This window comes from Fringilla coelebs, assembly GCF_963513975.1.
Source record: "Fringilla coelebs genome assembly, chromosome: 12".
NCBI lineage: Eukaryota > Metazoa > Chordata > Aves > Passeriformes > Fringillidae > Fringilla > Fringilla coelebs.
The window spans coordinates 7,301,698-7,324,714 of record NC_140038.1 but is presented as its reverse complement, the minus strand read 5'-3'; the positions used below and the strand labels follow the sequence as shown (position 1 = coordinate 7,324,714).

The following is a 23,017-nucleotide window of genomic DNA, read 5'->3' as shown; positions in this document are numbered from 1 at the left end:
ATTTGGATCTGATCATCTGCCTGAGAAACAGGAAACAGACTCTTACTATGAATTCTACTCTTACGGTCTATCTGGTCAGCGAACACCTCTCCGTAGATCATCCAGTAGGGCATGTAGAAGATGTTGCGCGCCAGCCTCCAGGAGGGCTCCTCGTCTGGGTGCAGGATGGCCTGCCGGGCTACGCCAAAGCTCATCAGAACCACCAGCATGATGACCACAAAGTACAGCATGTCAATCATCTGCATGAGACAGAGGAGAGGCCACAGAGAGGCTCTCAGCACCACCAGGGAGCACAGCGGCAGCAGCAGGTCTGTCTGCCAGCACGCATTGCAGCAAACAGGAAAATAGCAAGAGAATCTTCTTGACATCGTGCTTTAAGTGCTACTCTACTCAGGTATTAAGCATTCATACAAATGCAGAGAAAGCAGGTACTTAAAGGAATACCAGATTATATCTCAAAATACTTAAAATGCTAAAACCTTTGCTATCTCCATTGCTTTGCATCAAATGTAGTATGCTGTGCTTTCAGCACAGACCTCCCCTGTGGCTGCAAAAAGATGATATCATAATCATTGCTGTACCATCTCCTGTGCACAGCTGATGGGTTTCTGGATGATCCTGGCGTACCTGCAATCTGTTATTGCATGAGTATTAAATCTTGTGTGTGTGCATGAAACTCACATGGCAATTTTTCACAGGCTGTATTCAGTCCTACTCATTAGAAAACCTCTTTTTAAAGCAGAATGGAATTTAGTTTCCCATGGAGTTCTTAAAGACATAATTTATAGCAATTTAGGCACTAACCATCTTTCCAATCATCATGACGTAAGGTCCCAGATATTTGTTCACACCAAAGATATCCAGTACTCTAATGTACCAGAAAATGATATCTACACAGTAAATCACTCTTCCATAACCCATGTAAGGCTGGTTCTGCAGGCGAAGAATTGCTCCTATGATAAATACTGAAATAGCCACCAGGTCAGTAATATTCCAGTATTCCTGGAGCCAGACTTTGATTTTTTGGCTCAGCTTGCCAGGCTCTGACATTAAAATCTGAAATAAAAAACAAACAAACAAATGAACTTACAACAAAAAAACAATTAGAAAAAACTCCAAGTTACATTTTTAAAGTAATGCTCATGAAAAAAGACCAATCTTGTCATATTCAACAGGTGTCTGAATATCAGACACCCTCCACTGTCAGCAAAATTCATTTCAAGAAAGAGTATTTTTAGTTATTAGTATATTTAGAATATGACACTCCTCTCTCTCCTGTGTGACCTTTCAACCCTGTGCACAAGTCCAGGCCATTATAATCTCTAAGAGCAAGCTTTGTTCTAAGGATTATGGGATGTTGGTATGGGCAGGCTTTACCTCTCTAACTTTCTCCAAAGCCAACGTCACAATGTAGGAGATGACAATCCATTCCTGGACCGATGGCCACCGTTCCATCCGCACCAAGATGATGTAATTAAATAACATCAAGTAACCAAGGTATGATATCTGCCAAAAAAGAGGAAAATCCTTCATGGATTCCAGATGATGTATCCTAGGATCCTTCCAAATTAGGCAGTATTCAATTACTTGAGATGACTTGCACACACAAAAAAACCCCCAGTCTCCACTAATTTCCATTACAAAGTCCTGGATTATTCGTGTAAGCCAAAAGAGCTAACACTCAGTTTTCTATAACCACTCGTGTAAATGTCAAACTGGTGGTGCTGGTGTCTCCAAGCTGTACAAAAGCCTTTGGTGACCAGCCAAACCAAAAAATTCTGAGACCTTAGAAATCCACAGTTAAGAAATCAAAAAGGATTCAATGACTTAAAAGGGAAAAAAAGCTTGGAAGCAAAACAGTAACAAACTAAAAGATATTTCAGGGAGAAAATGGAATTGTGAAATGTTTACCCACCATCTCAAGGCAGATGTAAGGCAGAACAGGGAGTAAAGCTGTGAGCAGCACCTGCCTGGAGGGGTAGGCAAAATGAAGAGCCATACAGCCCACTTGCTTTCTCCACTCTGTAATGATGTGGTTGAGCCCATCTGGGAAGAATACACTCTTCAGCTAAAGTCAGAGGCATACAAGCTTCATTTCTCACTCCCTCTTCCTACACTTGTCACTTCAATCCATCTACATGGACAGTAGGTTGGCAGGTGTTTTGGTTACTTTAAGCAGCTCCCAGTCTCAGGAGCAAGTTTCTTGCTGAAGCCTAATTCAGTAAGAGCAGAGAAGGCTGCATCACCAGAGAAGAAACATCAGACAGAAGGCAGGCAAATCCTCTTAGCTGAGGGGCCTGATAATACAAGAAAGCAAAGCCCCTTTACTCAGTTCACTAATAACTGTGCTAATTAGGACATTCATATGAACCTGTGTGTTGAGGCTAAGTGTGAAACATTCAGCTGCTGAAGACCTTTACTTGCACAAGAAAAAAATTTCCTTCTCTGCAGGAAGCAGGCCTGCTGCAAAGCCCTTCACACTGGCACAGCTAGGGGCCTCCAGCACCTAAAGGAATCCCAGAGGCTCTGGAACATAGGATCCAGACAGCTGAATTATCTCATTTGTTGAAAGAAGAAAAACAGCAATTCTAAAGCACTCTGAACCAGGCCCTTTATGCCTGGGGCCTTTTTAGTCTATTAAAATGTAATTTCTTTGCACTGTAAAACCACGTTGAACACTTTTCTTTGAAATCAAATAGGAATTTTGCTTTTAAATTATTAACTCAGGCATCAGAAAGAGATCGATGTAGTGTTTTGTGATTAAAATGTGCTAAAACTAAAAACCTGCATATTACTATGACCTATCAGGCATCAGGCATCCTAATCTTGAACACATAAGAAATCAGTGTCCCTTTTACAGGGCACACAGAAATTTATGAGCAGTAGCATGAATAGATGTTCTATTTTATTATAACAGTTTAACGCCAGATAATTCTTGATGCAATAAATAGAAAGTTAGATGTCAAGAATAAGTATTTTAGTTTAGATTGGTTTTAATTGTTTTAATAAAAGTATCTATAAAGTCTTAGCAGATTGGGATGTGTGCTCCCATCTAGGCTGCACCCATCTGAGCAACATGGCAAATGGCAATGGTACCATGGGGTTACTTCTTGGGCCATAAAGGACATTTCAATGCAGAACAGGAGCCAGGTCCTTTAGAAAGCAAGAGAATCCAGCCTAGTTTGGATTGAGTGACTGGAGTGTGGAGCTTGCACTAGGTTTGGTGTAATCCACACAGAGACTCCTTCACAGCACATAGGAGCTTTAGAGGCTGACAATGTAAGCTTCAGTTATCCATTCTGTTTCACTGTCTGTGCATTTTCCTCCCTGAATAAAGGGAGTGCTTTACTCATCAGATTCCACAAAAGTCAGTATAATATTTATTTACTACATGTTTATCACTTTTACATTGGAATCCTGTCAGTTTCACAGGTGTGAGAAAAATGATCATGATCAGTTTAATCATCATGACTTACTGTGTAGAACCAAAATTTGACAATAGGGGCATTATAGAATTCATAGATCTTTGTTCCAATTGGAAGGCTCTGTTGTTTTTTCTTTCCATTCTCTTCATCCCCTTTTCGGGAGCCTGTATCTGCATTTGCATCCTGGAAGACCAAAGTTGTCGGATTTTATTAATACACAGCAGCAAAAATAGTAGTTTTCCTGAACTACAGCCCCAGCCAACTGTTAACTATGCAGGGATTTCCCTGAGCTACAGATCTCTTTTTAAAAGTATATAAATAGAATTCTGTAAATCTGGAACTACACAGCCACTTCCCGTGCCCTGAGAATCCAGTCTATACTCTCCCATAATTCTTCACTGAGTTTATTCCCCAGGGACAGTTGAGATTTTTCACCTGAGTGAGCTACAGAAAAATCAGAAAAGTTAGGAAAATGAGCAGTCCTGAGATATTAGAACTTTCTAATAATCTCAATTACTGACCGCGTTTTCCTCCTCTTTTTCTTTGCCTTCCTCATTTTCCTTTGATGTCTGGTAGGAGTAGTCATCATAACTGCGATACTCCAGGAAAAGGATGGTGGGAGGGAAGAGAATTCCCATTATAACCTGTGAACAAGAAAGAATTTGACTCAATATTTGTTTATATTATGGATTTCATAACAAGGTAGGTCCCAACCCAACATTTTTTTTGTATAGTATTCAAGATTTTCTGCCATCCTGAAGCCTATAGAAATGAGTAAGTACTTTAGAAGCACTGGCAATAAGGTATTTCATGAAATATGGCATCCTGGAAAGCCTCCCATTTCCACAAATACGCTGCAATTAAGAAATTGTGCTCCAAAATTAGTGTGCAGAGAAATGCCATGGAATGGACACAGTGGTGGTTAGAAGAGGCCTTCAGGGTTGTTACTGGAGTTTATAGCTACTTCAGACACCTACTGTCATTAGTTTCAATAGTTAAAAATACTATGAAAGGTAAAAGAATCTTTGCAGATAGCCCTGGGAAAATTCTCTTACTATATGAGATTGCTTAGATACAGAAACACAAGCCAAAGTACAGAAAAGGAGCAGAGAAAAGAAGGCAGGTAATGAAACTAAAACAAACATCAGGAGGCTGATTAATTCTTTGGAGAAAAGAAAGGAAAATAATGAACAGATCTGGGTAGCACCATGATGCAATCTGAAAGGTAGATTCAGTTCCCTGAAGATTTTACACAGGTTTAAGAGGGAGATATGGGAAAGTAGAAATAAACTGAGAATGGCAGAGACAGTGCAATGTGTATGTCAGCAAACTTGGGAATCTGACCTGGGAAAACAGATAGAGCACTTTGTCAATAAGGGGGATTTAAGGAAATAAGGAGGTGAGCAGGATGGGTCTCCATGTGGGCGACAGCAACTGCATAACTCAACAAAGAAAGGATTCTATTCGCATGAAAACACACACAAGCAAACACTGCTCTGCTTCCTTAGCGTTCACTCACTTGTGTTTCTCTTCTGTAAGAGCCCCTTCAATTAGGAAATATTAAAATTAGTAGGAGAGACTGCATCATCAAATCACAGAAGCAGGAAATAAAAATCACATGGTTTCACACAATGCAATTGCACAGATTTTCAACAGAGTCTCAACTGGTAAGGTATTAAGCAATTTAAGAAGCATGCAACCACATATGGTTTATTTTGTCTCTATTCCCATTGCATGGACCCCTAATGGAAATATTTTTGCTTGTCTACAACTGATTTTTAATAGGAATATGCTCTCAATTAACAAATCTCATGCTTTATTGAAAGCCACAATTTGTCTCTCAGATTCCAAACATGCTAAGTGTTTTATGGAGTTATATTTTCCTTTGTCATGGCTTAATATTCCTTAGATATCCTGAAACTGGAAACTAAAGAAATTAGCTTTAAAACAGATATGTTCTTAAAACATCTCTAAGTAAGTGAATTTTGCTATGCAAACACTATGTGTAACAAAGTGCTGCATCCAACAAGCTCTCTTTGGAAATGCTGCAGAACAGGAATACCTTCAGGCCGGGGTTTTTCCGCATGCGCAGCCGCCCCATCCACATGTCTGTCAGGAGCATCTGGCTGCAGGTGTGAGCAATGAAGTCCCTGTGTTTAGCTGCCACAGCCAACTTCAGGCAGGTAGAATTACTCCAGTTTTTCAGTTCATATGTCAGCAGTTTCATGGCAATCTGCTCATCATGTTTATAGGACTGATCCAAGAGTTCAACAGCCAGCTGGCCAAAATCTCTGGAAAAAGATAAGATCAGCGAAGTTGCACTTATAAATCAGTCTGCTTTGGGGTTTTAGCTCTGTTCACTGGGCATCATATTTATCCACAGACATGTATCCACAAGAACAACTAATCTCAAGTTTAATTTGGGACAGTCTACACAAGTTCCAAACAAACTGTTAGTGAACAGAAGGAATTAGCTTAGACCAGTAACATCTTGAAGGCAGTTTAGTTATATCATCAGATACTCCTTAATTTCTGGGAGTAAATTCTACAAATAATTTTGTGAAATAAAACTAGCTAGTTTTACAGGGAGAAGCTCAAGAAAGAATGCATTCTGTCAGGAGAAAATGCAAGACTTTTCCTTGCTAGTGTTGCCATGAGATCCAGACACCATGTTTTTCCTTGTCTGTAGTTGATAAATTGGCTCCAAATGGCATTCTGTGAAACTACATTTAGAAATTATTGTACTGAACTAAAAGTTTCTCACAAAGCTTGTACCGAGTAGATATAAAATCTGCTCTGCATCTACTAACTTTGAGTTGTTGTCCAGATCCTGAGAGATGTCATCCACCAGCTCACTCTCTGAAGACTCATGGGCCATAGACTTGTAGAGTTTACAAGCCACAAGTGCTTTGGCCATGGATTCCTCCCCTCGTTGCCAAAGGAACAGGGCCATCTTCTGCCGTTTCATGAGCACAGCCCACACCATCAGCTCATGAAATGGGTACTGAAAGCGGCTGACTTCTGGGTCATCCACATCAATATCAATCTCTTCCTCTTTTTTCTTCTTTTTCTTTTTCCCTTTGGTGGGAGGCTCATCATCCTGGGAAGGAAAATTGTTCCCATCAGCTTTTAACAGCTCACCTGACAACAGCACCATGCATGGAACAAGTACTGAGAGGACACATTAACACTCAAACTTCTAATCTGGTGTTGCTGTTTGCTACCATGAATGCAATAGGACAGAGCATGCACTGGCCAAGCACACACAGATTTTGTGCAGGTTGCTGTTTCTTGTACACATAATTACAAGTCACCCATCCTGGAAAAGGGCAGTAGACCCCCCGGTACAGAAGGCATCCCTTCGCACTGCATTGTACACAGATCCCTACTTCATGTGGAATTGCACAGGCTGCTCTGCAACAAATTCGTATTTACTGAATTCCTCTGCAGTGTCAGTGGGACTCTAACAAAGCTGAATTCCCTACAGATAGGCTCCACTGTCATTTCTGATTCCACATGCCTGTGTCTATCACTGTAGAGCAGTGCTGCCCATCTTCCAGGTACCAGAGCACTTTTCTGACTGACGTGCAGGCCATGGCAACATGCAAAAGGCAAAGACAGGCACACAGCACCCTTAAGAACAGCAAGATACCAAAGGGACTCTTCACCTTGGAATAAGCAATCTCCTCCTATGTGTGCAGTGCACCTGGAAGGTATTAAGTATCCCATTTCTTAAAGGGATAGGGAGGATAGGCCATTACTACAGGAACCAACATGGAAGTAACTGAAGGGAAGTAGTGACAATGAAGCAGGATCCTGAAGGGAGAAAAGCCATGATTGGGAAAATTAGGGTTTAAAAAATGTACGAAGAACATTGCATATATAAGACAGAGCTCATCATCATCGCTGTAGACCTTGAGTCCAATCTCAGAAGTGGCTTGCAAGTAAAAGAAATTGCTGTCCTACAAAATCAGTTCTCGTTCAAGCAAGCTCAGCATTATGCACTGTTTTTCAACAAAATGTGAATTTAAATCCAAATTCAGAATTCAACCTCCCACATAATTTCCAAAGATGATTCTTCAGCTCAGCAACTGAGCATGTACTTCTCCTTGAGCAATTTTAACAACTGCAAGTGGTGACCTCTGTCCTCTATGGAAAATTCAGGGGTCATCAATTGCACAAAAAATTTACCACGTCTGAAGCACAAGACATAAAGTCTCAAATGGAGGACAAAAAATTAGGTTCTCTACACCCTAGGAAAATCAAATAAAAACAAAAGGGTATTGTACCAGGAAATGTTTTGATAAAACCAGAATTTTAAACAAATCCAACTTACCTCCATTCCCAGTAGTTTAAGAGCTTTTGGCTGAATATTAAAAAATAGAAAAGAAAATCAGTTAGACGGGAGGAAAATTTGAAAGACTAAACAATACCAAGTAAACCCATTTTTACTTACACATGTACAACATTTATTATGAAAATTACTGTTACAAATAATTGTACCAATAGCGCTGCAATTAGTTACTCTTCATTTAAATTGTATTTGCAGGAATGCAAATATCTATCCTGCACACAAAGGAAAGATTTTGATTCAGACTGAAGAGTTAAATAAATAATTTGATAAATAATGCTTTGAGAATTAAAATCACCGCATGGTCACAAAAGCCAAAAAAAAAACCCCAGAAGTCCTTCTAAGCACACCACAGTTAGAATACTTGGATTGTAAACTACTGGAATAAGAGGAAATTCACCTCCAGATCAGTGTATTCACCACCTCTCATGTTCTCACATCCTTTAACACAGATGTCTTACAACTTTCTTATAAAACTTCATTCTTGGAGTTTCAACTTCTACCTTGCAGCGCTTCTTTAGAATTTAAAAGCAGTGTTTCACAAAAACAAAGGAACTGAGTATTACTTATTTTTTACCACCACCACAATGGCCACATCTAGAATTAATTCATTCTTACCCTTTTTGGTCCAAATAAATTATTATAAAGAGTCCGAAAGCTTTTCCGAGTATAGTTGCAGCGATAGGCTCCACCCATGAGATATTCCAGGACAAGACCAATATCTATTAGGCTGATATGATAATCTGGTGGAAGATTTCCCTAACAAATAAAACCCCACAACTTAATAAGGATTTAGGATACGAAAGCATGACACAGATTAAATTGCCTGGCTAGACATATGTCACGATTAAATTGGAACATTGGTATTATTTACAGCCACTAGGTTCAGTCTTTGAGCATTTTTATGAAATTAACTGATTCATATAATGCAAATTTTTGGGGTCATAGATTTTTGGTTTTGCTGTTGGCAGAATTCATATTTCTGAACAATTTTTAATTTGATTTACTCACATATGAGTGTCCATATAAGTTTATGTTGTTCACAAGGGTTATATTCATGAAATTAAGAAATTCTGTACTAATTATCATTTATCAAGTATAAAAGCATGACAATTTCATGATGACTATCCCTGATAACGATACTTCATATACTTTTTTAATGGAAACTTATATTTCATCATATTATCTACAGCTGAGACTAGAATGCAGACCATAATTAATGTGCAGCCCAGAATCAAAGCAAAAGGCAAACTCTAATTTTGGCAGTTACAGCTAAAACTGATAATTGTATTGACTCCACTGGGAAAAAACGGTGCTTCATTTTGCAAGCTACATCCTACAGCAATGGCTGGTTCTACAGCACCACTGAGCAGCTGCTATGCTGGAACAAGCACAGCCTAAGGAAGCACATCACCTCCAGGTTAACCCAACTGAATCCCCGGGACTGCCGCTGAGGGAGGGAGCATGGAAATGCAATGGAAAAGAGGAGAGACAGACAGAATGCAGAGGAACATTAGTGACACTCACAGTGAGAACACTGAATGAGAAAAGAGTTAAGCTGTGAAGCAGATGAATATGAATTATACATCAACACAGTACTGCATAATCCCCACATCTGAACCTCCCTGGAATAACTGGGAGTTTTCCTTGCAGAAATTAATACAGGCAATTTCATGTAGCTGAAATTTACTGAATGAAAGCTTCAAAACCTCTAAGAGAGAAAATACAACAAATCTCACAATGACCCTCCCTACTCACATACAGTGAACAAATTTTCATGTAATGGAAACAATGAATAACAAATTTAGGACAGAAGAGATTTTCCTCCCAGGAATAATGCTGGACTAGTAGGAGAAAAGTAACTGGAAAACACACAAGGAAACAAACAAAATGCAAGAAATTCTGCAGTCACAAGTGGGGCTTCCAGTTAACCTAGCAGGCCTTTCCTTCCACACCTCCCCTGTCATGCTGCATTGGGAGCTTCTTGTAGAGAAGAAACAGTGTCAACCTAAATCTCAAATGCTATATTACACTATAGGAGCTTAATTCAGTTAACTCCTCAGTTTTTAAATTACTAGCACTGCCATACCAAATTCAGACTGATGCCACTGTTTGCTACAGGGAGACATTTAACTTTTCTAAACAGCTGCCATCTAATTTCAAATGCCTGCTTGGCCCATGCTATGCTTGCTTTTACTTTTGATTCACATGGCTAATGCAATCACACAAATGTAACACTGCTTACCTTTTTCACATCTCTGACTAGCAAATGCAGTGTATTTGGTGGACCCAGTCTCTGAAACAAAAATAATTCATGGTCCATTAGAGCTTCAGTTCCTCAGATTTTTTGCAAACACACACAAAGTTAGTGATCTGGCAGCTGATGCAGAACTTCAGACAACAGCCATGTGCCATCACACCCCAGAGGGGTGAAAAGAAGGAACTGGGCTACAGTGGCAAACACCTTTCTATCAAGAGCTGTGTAACATCCCTTTTTTATAAACCTTTCTGTGGTGATTCAAGTCACATACACAGTGGTAAAATGCCACAGGGATTTTTAGTCTTTCTGCTCACTCACAGTGTTATACAGCTCCTCCAGGCGAGGAATAGTCAGGAAGTGCTGCATGTTCACTCCATTCTCAATGAGCAGTTTCACAAAGTCCACTCGATCCAGGACCAGGGCATCCAGCATAGCCTGCTCCAGGGAGTTCACCTGAATTCCAGGGGGGAGAATGGGAGACCACATGAGTACAAATGAGTTGGTTGGGCAGCAGCCACAGCCATATTCACTACTTAGAATATGGACTGAGTTCATACATATGTTGATTGGTCTGTAAGTAAAAAGGAATTGAGAAAGTAACATTTTAACCACATGAAGTGAGTAGGGCTAGCAGAGATTTCCAAATCTTTAGCAATACAACTGTAGCTTTCAGTCTTTCAACATGTATCTTTCAATCATTTTGTTCAGTACTTTTAACTAAACCAGGCTTATCATGCTTGACACATTATGTCAAAAAGGGATTTACTTGCTCAGCATGATAGGAACAAGTTAACACATTCACAGAAGGAAGATGTTCACTGGTGGTCTTATTTCCTTCTGACAAGTGCAGGGAAGAAGAGGCTGCAGCTCAGTACTGACTTGTACTGTTGAGATATGGCTGCATGTGGTGCACATGAGATGAGAGAGGGATTCTCGGCTCAAACACCAAACAGCATTCCTGCAGAATCTACAGATGATCTTGTGGGAATGTGCAAAAAAGCATTCTACAGAATGAAAGTGTGTATCTTCCTTCTGTCTTTGTACCTCAGAATGAAAAAAAAAAAAAATCTTCAGCAGTTTTTAATACAAATACTTTCATCTCACCCAGTTCAGGAGTTCAAGTTTTCTTGGGTCTGTTTCTTCTTCTGGTTCTTCTTTTGCTTTTCCTCCCTTTTTCTTTCCTTTTCCTTTCCCTCTGCCTGCCTTAGTCTGAGGCGCTGGAGATTTCTTTTCCTTCTCAGGAGCTGTACCATCAGGAGCTGTAAGGCTTCCTAAAGGCTGTATTTATAATGCATTAAAGTATTAGAAATCTAATTGATCTTACAGAAACTATTTAATTGAGTACCAAGCTCACCCCCTAGTCACCACTTCTCACATTGAGTCAACTAAAAATGGCAATTTCTCTAAGTTTAAGGACCTTTCTGCATAGTCACAGCTTTACCCTTCTTAAAAGCTATTAAATCTAACTTTGTAACACTGAAAGTCAAGGCAGTGAAGGAGCTTGACTGGGGAGGATTTTTCTTGAAAAATAAAATCAGTGTGAGAGGACTGGAACACTTCTGGTCCTTTGCTCTCTCTGAAAGCAATAGTTGTGAAAATAAATAGCAACAAGAGCTGGACAGAAAGAGCCTAACAGGAATGCTGCATGATGTCAAACAGCAGAGCAGAGAGGAGAGGACAGAGAGCCACTCACTGGTTCTTTTCTGTTCTGCAGAGAGTATATCTGTTTATACTTCTCAAGACACATTTATTCTTCAGCTAAAGTCCTTCCCCTTTCCAAGCTGTTGGCCCAGGGCAGTGGCACACATGCACCACACTTTGGAGGCTTAACTTGTTCAAGATAATGCTTAGGTTACATAAAAGGCACAGAGAAGAAAACTGGATTGCTGCTCTCCTTATGACACTTTGGAGTAATTCAGCATCAGATGGTTCACACAGCAAAGCAAAAAGCATCAACACAGTGAGACATGAAAATAGCTTAAATAAAGGATTTTAGTTACACAGGCGATCTGCAGTGTTTCACCATTGTTGCCAGTGCAGCATCAAAACCCAAGGTGTAAATATTACACAACTTATTTTAAACTACTGACAAACAAAGAAAACTTTGTCTTACTGGCCAGTGGTGTCCAAAGACAAAGATTTGGCTGCGTGCAATGTCTACACGATTCCAGGCCAAAGCCAGGCTAAGCTGGTCTGGAGCAGATGCATTGGTACCTGAAGAGAAACACACAAAGGTTTCATATTTCACACATGATGAAACAAGGCTGGACAACCTTCTGCAACAACAAGAAAATAGCAGCCTGGCTCCATATCATACTATCATTAGAATAATTCTGACACAAAGCAGTGGATTCATCCAAGAAAATTATAGCATCTTCCATTTAACCCTATAATCCTAATTTCCAAAGGATTAATGAGATTGTCTCCCTTTTTTTTAAAGCTTCCATATTGAGTTTTATTCTGATGCTAAAGACACACATTTAACTCTTCCTTCTCTCAGCTCCTCTGGCTGATACTGTACATAAAAGTATAAATCTGGGACTCCAGAGATTCTGTACAGAGCCTGTATCAACTACTGTATACCCACAGCCAGAAAACAGTTGTCTCAGCAAACATAACAAACCCCAATTAAATATGGAACTGAGCCTATTGCTCCAAGGTTTAAATGGCACAATCTGAGATCTGGAAAAATCCAGACAGTCTTTCATCTTCCCACTTTTTTCCCCTAACTTTATTACTGTATGCTAGAACTGCAATAAAATGAACTGCAGTATCAGCAGTATGGCAGTACAGCAGTAATGTTGCAGCATTCCCATCCCATGCTTCCAGGGGAGGAAAGCCCATACACAAAATTTCAATCTAGATTTTATCCTTCATGCTGATCTGAGCATTAACCAAACACACTCAGGCACTTGCTAAAATCCAAGTGAAGAAATCAAAGACTGAAACACAAAGAGTGAATGTCAGACAGTGCATAGGGATGTCCTCTTGGGATGCTGCTGTGCAGCCTTCCTGAGTGCCTGGACAACCCACCTTTGAGGAGAGCAGTGAGGATGGACATCTCAATGTCGTGCTGCCCTTCCGAGCCCATGCGGAACACGGTGATCTAAAAGCAAACACACCAAATTACAGCACAGCAAAGAGACACTGAGCATGGGGATAGAAAATGGAGCACAATGGTGCTGCTTCATTATTTCCTACAATTTAAGATTTTTCAGAAAAGTACAGTTCCACTAAATTTTTCTTTGAAATTTAGTTTTCACAGAAGTGTTTAATTAAATTCTCTCAGTGAAGTTCTCCTAAAATATCCCTGCATTGGTGAACATGACAAACTTGATGATAATCTACACCAAACCCATGTAATTCTAAAAAGTGGTGACAAAATTGCCATGCAAAACTGATTGTTTCCTGATGGTTCTATTACTTCCTAGCAGTAATGGAAATTACCCAAGATAATTATCCTAGCATCCTTTTTATTGATGATAACATTCAAATACCTATTAGCTGACGGATGTGTAACACATGACAACCAAAACGGCAGGACCAAGTGAAAAAAAAGCAATTATTTTTAGTCACATTTGCTTAGTTCAGTCCATTGCAATTCAATGATTTCAAAAATAGTAATTAATGTAAAGCTTAACCATTTAACTACATATTAGATGACTAATAATTCAAAAGCAGAATAACCAAATATTCTATGTTAACAAACTTAATACCAAATGCAGACTAAAAAACCTCAAATGCTTCATTTTCCAAAAGCAACTATTCACATTAACTACTGAGGATAGCAATTTTCTCAACAGTTAGAATATATTTTGCAGGAATGCAAAGATATATGACAGAAAAAGAACTATGGGAAAAATATTACTAATTAACAAGAACAGACAAAATCATCAACAGAAAACCATAACCATAAGTCAGCTTGGGCTCACAGCCAGTGTCTGAATTTTGCTGAGCAAACCAGGTGTGCTCTGATGCACATTTCAAACTCAAAACAGTCTGACTAAAGCAGCTGTGGGCTCTCTTCTTCTCTTTTCTCAAACCAATTTTTAGGAGGGCTGATTCTCTTTCCAGTCAGTTTGCCATCAACTTTACACCCAGTGAAGGAGTATGTATGGAACCCATCTTGACATCATATTTACAAACCTTCACAGAAAGAATTACTCAAACACTCAGGGATTCATTCTGCCTGCAAGGACACAGTGAATGCAGTTTCAATACACTGCTTCAAGACCACAGATGTGAATGTCAAAGGTTTTGTTTTCCTGAGCACACTTTTCTCTGCAGCTGGGATGTGGGAGACAGGCAGGAGCCTGAGTGAGGGCTGCAACACACACAGCAGACCTGCAGCAAACCAGGGGCAAGGAAAGGGAGGGATCTTCAGGAACACAATGCTTCAGTTTCTCTTGACAGGCCTGCCAAGCCCCTTTCCCTGGAATGAAAGGCTGTTAAGGAGTAACTATGTTAGAAAACAAAAACTGTGTTGATGCACTCTGAATGCTTTTTGCTCCTAGGAACCCTTTCTTCAATTATCCTTCCTCCACTTTTGGCACTGGATCCTGGGTTTAGTGCATTTCTCTTGGTGTCTTATTCTGCCTTGCTGAAGTTGGTGGAAAAAAAGAGTCCTATCAACTTACACAGGAGAAGCATGTGAAGTTTGGTTTTGGGACTTTACAGAAGATGTAATCCCTTCTTGGCCTATGTTTATGCATGAATGTGTACATTTCATGCAGCTACATGGGGGGAAAAAGCTTAAACGATAACCCTTGAAAATGGCACTTAAAAGTACTCTACAAAGTTTGGTCACAGAAATCACCTTTGTGAACTACTTTTAGCATACTTACAAGTTCTTTTTTTTTCATGCACTCCATAAGAATGACAAACAGCTGATGAGCTTGATTCCTGTTGTAATTAAAGGTTTTCTGGATGGTAACTAGAAGCTGGTCCCTAAGGGATTCATTTATTATCCTAAATGAAAAATGAGACATAAAAGAAGACATTGCCAGAATGAATATATATTCAGAAGGCCTACTGTTTAAGAAACCATAATATCCAGGTATTCTTCTTATATATCATAGATATACTTCTGTTAACAAGTTTAGTCTTCAGGATTTTATCATTAGGCCTTACAGGACCCCTACCTTTGCTTCTAAATGCTCCAAGTCCCTTTGCATATAGCTAAAAACCCCAAAATACTTCACACTTCTGATATGTCACCTTGGTTTTGGCTTTAAACAGAGGACTGAACTTACTAATGCATCTGAAACCTCATAATACCCAACAGAGAAACAAATGAACAATCCAAAAGATAATTAAAGAAATTACATTGAAAACATTCTAGAAAGGTCAGGAATCTTTCCTCTCCCAAAGCATTACAGAACAGCTCTTCAATCTTCATTCATTTCCTAATAAAACACATGTGTTTTCAGATTATGGCAAACATTACCAGCAGGTGCCTGAGAGATACAGTAAAATTCAAAATTCACTGTGAGAAAACGATTGGACTGACAAAAAATTCTCATTATAGATCTGCCTTACAAGATGAACACATTTATCATAATTATTGGAGAAGAAAATTGGACACTGCATCATATGCACTGTCACTGGGAGGGAAAGTCATGCAGTGAGCACATCTCTGAAGACTGATCCTGATAAGCTCTTTCAATTGCTTATGAGCTGATAGAAAGAATGAATAAAAAAGAAAAAAAAAGCAAGCCAAGTTTGATCTAAACTAAGGAAGCTTGTTACACAGAAAGGAAAGTTGCTGAACCATAAATACTGTTGGTGCAATTAAATATGTGCTATGTCTAAACACCAACAAAATCCAGCATAAGAGCTGCTCTCCTAATTCAGCAAATAACATCCACACTGCTTGCAACACTACTTGTCTGCTTAATATTTAATCCAAGCTAAGCTTCAATTTCAGTCCAGGAAATAGGTTCTATCTTCAGCACAAGACAGGTATGCCACAACCTCATTAAGACAGTATATGAGGTGTTTGCCTGGAAGGTAAAAGCAAGAGAGTGAAGGAAGCCCAAAATTTCCACAGCTGGTCTGGCACTCTTGGACAACAAAATTCATTCACACAACACAGCAGAATCAGGCAGTACAAATTTTGCAAATCCATGCACTAATTAACCTCAGCCCTGGCCTGAAGAAAAGAGTTACTCCTGGGAACCTGTCCTTGCTTCTACCATGCTCAATCCAGCACCAAGTATAGTGCAGCAGACCCTGATGGAGCTTGTAAAACAGTGTGCTGTGCTGCAAGCAAGCTCATTTCAAAGGACCATAACATGCATTCAAAGTGGTAATAACTTCTACTCACTAACTTCAGGGCTAAGACCAAACGGGCAACAAAACCTGACTGACAGCAGAATGCCTCTGCTAGCAGCATTTTGTCCTTGAGGGTTTTTTTTAAATGAAGCTCTATAAAAGCAAGGCATCCAGTCCTACACAGCTGTGGTGAAGATCTTGAACCCTTACCCTCCTTCCTCTGAGTACTTGTGTGCAAATGACAGGATGTCTGACGCTCGTCCGCTGCCGTCGCAGATCACCACCGGGAGAGGGGGGTCTTCCCGCAGACACTCCAAGACAATGGAGATCACATTGGGACCTCCTTCTACTATGAGCCCAACTACAGGAACACCTTGCCCCAGTCCTGCAAAAACCAGAAGAACAGAAACAAGAAAAAGAAAAAAAGTGTCATGGAAATTTAGTTTAAGAAATTGAGATAAGTGGATGTGATTTCTGTGTTAGAGCACCACTTCCAACCAGAGCCCTTAGGAAAAATGATGGCCATTTTGTGGTCAAAGTGAGCAAAAACATCCATATGCTGTTCCCCAAGCCCAAAAGGGAAAGAGTAAGATGTCTCTCTGCCCTTGCTTTTGCATTAGCTCCATACTGATAACTTATCCACTCAGTGTTGGTGGATGTTTGTAACCTCTCTTGACAGACACCAGGTGCAAACAAAGCAGCTAACATGACTGTCCTATTGCTTCATCAGCTTCACTGTTACTTGGATGGCTCCCAGCCTTTGATGCTTTACCTCTTCATTGGTTACCTAGGGAAGTCTTCAGTGAGGTGACATACCTATGCTTATTCCTAAGATAAAAAAATGGAATTAGTGTTTTTATCATGAGGATGAAACGGCTGGCCGATGGAAGAGACGACAGCTGAGCATCCCTTTGCTGTCCCTGCCTCACTGTGATCTCCAGGCATAGGATGACAAAGGGAAGCCCACAGGTCACATGGTCTCAGTAGCCTTGGTCACAAGAAACTTGGGGAAATGAAGGACAAAACATTACCTGAATGCTGACTAATTCCACTATCATAAGCATTTGAACTCAGTTCTTAACCTGTGAAATGACCAGCGCTTTATAAAGATGCACTTTTTTGTTTGGCTGAGAACGCGTGAAAGAGTTCATGTTTTCAACCTTGATTCCTCTCTGCAGAACAGGAACACCATGCACAGTGACAGGAGAAGCTTCCTGACATCCTCCTGTCAGTACACCCCAGCTCTGATAAGGAGGGGTCACAGAGCACAGGCTGGCCTGTGTGTCCATGAAATCTTTAGTGATTCCTCCTGAGACTTCCAGCAGAGGTGCCTGTGCTTGGAGTGATTAAGAAGAAACAAAACAACTCCCTGTGTGTTGTAACTAGCAGGTGTACTGCAGCCCTTCACAGAACAGGCTTCTATGTGTATTCCCAACTTTACCCTTCTCATGACAAAAACCATCAAACACTACCTAAAGCACAGTTGATATCCCCAAGCCTCAGTGGTATGAAAAGGAATGACACAGAACACCCTGTCTCTAGGCCCCGAATTCCTGACCTTTCAAGCCAATGCTCCCTTTAACAACCTTACAGCTCTGCCAGCACTTCTGTAGAAGACAAAGGCGACAAAAGCAGGCTGAGCTGTTTCCATCTGCGGGCAGCAGCACCTGGCACTGCCTCCATGCTCAAAGGCAAGGGGCAGTGTTTTCCTGAGCTGTTCTTTAGGCTCACCACAGGCTCAGGGCAGCACTCAGAGAATTCCCAGAACATTTGGATACCTCATGGCTGATCCCTAATTGCACCTTTTGGCTTTACCTGGCACTCTACTTGAGTTTTCTGCTCTACCTATAGGAGCACTTTGACCCTATAAGGAACTTCTGTGGAGTTCAATGCAATTGCCATTCTGGATGTTTCTTTTTTCTTATTTTTACAGGCTTACACAGTTTACAGGGGTACCAGTAAGAGGTAAGAAAAGCAACTGCTAGAACTGATGTAGATTCTCCAGTAGCTCTTAACTGATTAACATTTTTTGGACCATTTTTAATTAGGGTTGTGGATTTATTTTTAAATAGTTTATATATTTTCTATTTCACCTTTTAAAATTAATATTTTACATGTTAATGAATATATATCTTTAAAAAGAATTATTTTTCAAATAACGATGAGAAAAAATCTAGAAAATTATTTTAAAGAGGTCATAATAGCTGGAAGAAATTTTAAACTGCACAAAACTCCAAATATGAAAGCATTAAGGTGAAATTGTCTTAATTGTCATTAAAAATCAAAATGCCTGCTAAGTTTATCAGGAAGAATTTTGAGTGTGATATTTCAAATGAAACCAATCCGTATATAAAAGAGAAAATAAAATGCTTGTGTGAATATTCAAAATCAGAAATCACTAAGCTGCACAGGATTCCTGTAAACAGGAACTGTAAAAAATTCCGTGTTCTGTGTGTTTACTGATGCTTATGAACACCAGCCTAGAAGTGCAAAATTCTTTGCATTTCCTTTTCCTTAGATTCTCACTGCTTTGAAGCTTCTCCTCACTATGATTTGCCAATTTTTCCTCACCCCTTTGTGCAATCCTTACTCCATAGTTTTTCTGCCCGGTTCGACGTGGGCTCTTTCACCACTTATCAAACAGCACGTGTTCCAGTCCAGTCACACAGTCCTGAGCACATTTCCACTGGAAAGAGCTGGAAGAAGCCTTTGATTTCCACACTTTCAAGCCCTCCTTCCCCCCCTCAAGGTGTTATGGTCACAGTTTGCCCCACTCATACTTACGTGTGTTAATCTTCTGGAGGGAAATGTGTTTTTCCAGCTGACGCCGTAACTTGACTTCAGCTCCATATTTACCTAATGTTCCATTGTCTGCCAGAATGAAGTGGGTGTGGGAACTGTTCAGCACAGAGAGCTTACTTAAAGGGTTTGACATTGTTTGGTAAACTCGTGTTACCTGTGTGTTAAGAGGAGAGATGCACCTAGATTAGAACTAAGAATCAAATGGGAAAATGCCCCACACCCCCCAACAGAGACACACTCAGAGTCTTCTGAGGAAACAAACCAAGCAAACCTCTATAAAAACCAGAAGAGAATTAGAAAAGAAGCTTGCTTTTACGTTCCAAATCTGTCCTCCTGACAGCACTGTTTTCTTTGGAGGATGACAGTCAGATTGTGCACTCCCCTGCATGTTCCCCTAAGCTCATTACCATGCTCTCCTTGTTCTCACACTGTGCTGTTACATAATCCTCTTAGTGCATTAGAAAATACATTCTCATTTGGAGTTCCTAGTAATTCATATGCCACTCCAGAGTTCCCACCTATGATAAATGCCAGCCTTGCACAAGCAATAAGGCCCTTATGTGACTTAGAGAAGGCTCAGAGTGCCCCACTGAAGTTAGGATGTAAAACTGTCACCACAGAGAGGTCTTTATTAATGAAACCAATGGAAACCTCACCAATTCCATATTTACTTTGAGGTCATTCATGACAACCTGAGAAATACACTTAAACAACAGGTTTTCTCAAGAAATTGTTCAGTTTCACCTTCTAGGCCTGCTTTAGAAATGGAAAAAAGTAGTATTTCAGAAATATTAACAATGTATTTTTCACACAGCTGTTTCCTTAAACACTTACATCTTTTCCTATTAGATCTTCCTTGTTTTCTACAATGCCCCACGGTGCAATTCCTATGGCACATATTCGTCCTCTGGATTTGGAAGAATGATCTTTCAAGGCATCTCCCACATGACGAATGACACCTATAGGTACAATTAATTTAATGCATTTTTGGCACTTTAGATTGATCACTACACAGAATTTTCCTCTTGCTTCTCAGGGAGCTACTGAGGTGCTTTCACTACTAAACTGGTACTGGTACTTGACAGTAGAACATGCAATGCAGAGAACCATGGTTTTATTTTGTAATGGTTGTGTTGGAAGTCCCATGACCTTCCCACATCATTGTGCTGAATTCAGTGAAGTTTGTGGAAGATTACCAACTTGCCACTGTGTAATCTGTACCCTTGTCTGAGGTATGTTATTCATTGGACACAAACCATGACAGCAGGGAATACACTTTCAGTAATAAAAAGATCTTTGTACAAAAAAAACCACACCAAAGCTAAATTTGGAGTAGGAAACTTCTTAACTACAAGGATAACCAAGGACTAAAAGGAGTGTATTAGAACTAGTGGTAGATTCCTTCTACTGAAACCAAGGCGGAAATTTGTTTTCAGGGGACACACCGAGTAATGCAAATCAATACTGACCCAGGAAAATCTTATGGTCTGGGCTGGGTAGGAGATTAACACAAATGATTACAATGCTCCTTTTTTGGTCTAGTGGGTAATGACTTGTTCATGTAGACTTAAATCTTCTGCCTGTGGGAAAGATTAGTGAATGAACATCACTGAATTTGTAAGCAAACTAAAAGTGATGGCAATTGCTTACCTGTACTAACACCACCAGTGAAAATCCAAGCTCCTGTGGTCATGGCGGCCTTTATCAGACCTTTTCCAAACACCTGCTTTAATTTTGGTTGCATTTCAAAGTTCTGGAGGCCTCCATGGACAGAGATTAAGAGTTTGGGCAGTTCCAGTTGCCAGTCTTTCACCATGAGATGCAGCAGAGAATCTGGTTTAGTGTCATACGACACACGGATGTACTGCAAAGAGCAACGTGTAATGCTGTCACTCAAACTGTTCTGAAAAATTCTCTGAGCAAAGAATGATTACTGCTTGCCTTTCATCCTGAAGAGAGAGTTTTACAATTTTCCAACAAAGAAACAAACCTAAGCTTGGATTTCTTCAGAAGAGAGGAAAAACAAAGAGAATTTTTGCAGAAGTTTGAACTGCTGTTACTTTTACTGCTAAGAAAACTCAAGAGTCTGTTGAACACCAGATGAATAAATACCTTAGAGTACCCTATGCCCCTTACCATGGCCTTATTTGAATGTCCTCCTCCCTGGAATTCCAGGTTTCCATAGGCATCTGTTGGGTATGCTTGGGTGTGTTTACTGACAGACCATTTCTCTGGCTGAGCTTCCACTTGCTTCGTTTCTTCTTCATTTTTATTAGCTGTTATACTTGGAGGAGGTGGAATATGTTGGTTAATGAGCTGGCCACAGCAGCACCTGGAGGTTAAAATTTGAAGTGACTTTGATTACAATATCTTTGAAATACAAAAATAAAAATCAGAAATTAGATTTTCAACTGTCCAATACGAATAATAGAAAACACCTCTCACACACACATATGTGCCAGAATTAACAGGCTTAGGTGTTTTTTAACATGCAAAGACAAAAAAAATTCACTTCCCTTGTGTTATGCACTGGAAAGTTGTTCTAGGTAAAAGGCCAGGCAAGAAGGAAGAATGCAGAATAGGAGCACTGACCACCTGTTTCTTACTTAGAGGTGACAGCTTGCATGTGACATGAACTGTTCTGTTATCCACACAAGCTGGACGACAATATGCAGCTAGCCCATAGAGTAATAGTAATATTTAGACTAAGAAATCAAATCCCCCTGTCTGCTATTGTCATTGGTAATATCATACCAACTGTGAAGGATGGCACCACATTGCTGCACCCTTGCTTTCAGAATTCAGTATGAATCTATAATGGTTTGCAAAGCTAGGAGCTAACAACTCACTGCCTCCCTGTTCCCAGCCTTGTCATCTCTGTGTGACATGTCCCATGGCTCTGTGCAGACTGGAGTGCAAGCATGACTTGTGCTTTTGTTCCCCTGTCATCTCCCTTTACAGGCAGTGACTAAACTGGGTTTCACACATCTAAACCCAAACAAAGTTGAGTTTCTCTGCTATTAAGCTTTTCTGTTGAAACAAAAATTTCAAATGTTACCTGGTAGCGTCTTTGTTGTTGGCAATTATATAGATGCATTCTCTTTTAGAAAAGGTCTTCTCTATCCAAGCCTTCTGACCCTTAAAAGAGAGAAAATGAAAAAAAAAAAAAAAAAAAAAAAAAAAGAAATGTACTGTTATGTTTCTGCGTGGCAGATGCAGCAACATTTACCTTCTATTTTCAGCTACTAAATTCATTACATCAGTTTTAATCACCAGATACACCTTCTCATGAAGTGATGTGAATTTCTATGACTTGGATAAAATTCAAACCTTGAATGTGTGTAAAAACCCTTCTGTAGAAAGATGATGGTCTTGAAGTTTCAAGTTCTACCAAAAAATGCACCTGCTCCTTCCTACTGCAGTAAACAGTAAATGTAAACAGTAAATGGACTCAATGTAGCACAGAAAATCAGCATAAATTGTGAAATAAATAGATAATAGTATTTACTTCAAATAATGCTTTAGTATCATTCTTTGTATGCAGAAAGTTCTCCTCAGACTTTCCCGTCATAACTAACTATCTTCTCACATAATTTTTCCTACTGTTAATCAAGTTCCAGTCTTTCCTAAGGCATCTTACTCTGAATGAGAAGTGTCTTGGAAGGAGCATTTTTAAATTGAAATTCCCTGTGACAGTAAAAGCACAAACTCTTTGGCTATCTGTGAAACAGGAGGAAAGAAATGACCTTCAAATTGTGTTGGCCTATTATCCTGCTTGCAAACCAATTTTAAAAAGTGAATTCAAAGAAGTCTTTTAACTTTAAAGAAATTAAAAATGTTAAAAAACACTAACAATTTGGTGACATAGATACCTTTGCCTTGCTGACAAAAGTTGCCTCTTCTGAG

The 23,017-nt window shown here is 39.7% G+C and overlaps 1 protein-coding gene across 1 annotated transcript in view; it reads right to left on the bottom strand.

Moving 5' to 3' along the window:
• The window catches only part of TRPM1 (transient receptor potential cation channel subfamily M member 1), a gene marked incomplete at its 3' end in the record, with an annotated part of 34,020 nt that extends 11,573 nt beyond the window's left edge, over positions 1-22,447 (bottom strand). Inside the window, exons 1-21 of the mRNA XM_084213865.1 lie at positions 22,170-22,447; positions 21,248-21,443; positions 20,762-20,975; positions 19,946-20,070; positions 19,094-19,265; positions 16,520-16,694; positions 14,881-15,004; positions 13,070-13,142; positions 12,150-12,250; positions 11,141-11,314; positions 10,355-10,489; positions 10,022-10,072; positions 8,395-8,535; positions 7,762-7,791; positions 6,236-6,525; positions 5,488-5,716; positions 3,947-4,069; positions 3,477-3,608; positions 1,378-1,506; positions 805-1,056; positions 65-239 (exon numbers count right to left, since the gene is read on the bottom strand). Of these exons, the coding sequence (XP_084069991.1) occupies positions 65-239; positions 805-1,056; positions 1,378-1,506; positions 3,477-3,608; positions 3,947-4,069; positions 5,488-5,716; positions 6,236-6,525; positions 7,762-7,791; positions 8,395-8,535; positions 10,022-10,072; positions 10,355-10,489; positions 11,141-11,314; positions 12,150-12,250; positions 13,070-13,142; positions 14,881-15,004; positions 16,520-16,694; positions 19,094-19,265; positions 19,946-20,070; positions 20,762-20,975; positions 21,248-21,443; positions 22,170-22,336 (3,208 nt within the window). The 5' untranslated portion in view covers positions 22,337-22,447. The remainder of the gene's footprint in view (positions 1-64; positions 240-804; positions 1,057-1,377; positions 1,507-3,476; positions 3,609-3,946; positions 4,070-5,487; positions 5,717-6,235; positions 6,526-7,761; positions 7,792-8,394; positions 8,536-10,021; positions 10,073-10,354; positions 10,490-11,140; positions 11,315-12,149; positions 12,251-13,069; positions 13,143-14,880; positions 15,005-16,519; positions 16,695-19,093; positions 19,266-19,945; positions 20,071-20,761; positions 20,976-21,247; positions 21,444-22,169) is intronic.
• Between the last annotated feature and the right edge of the window lie 570 nt (positions 22,448-23,017).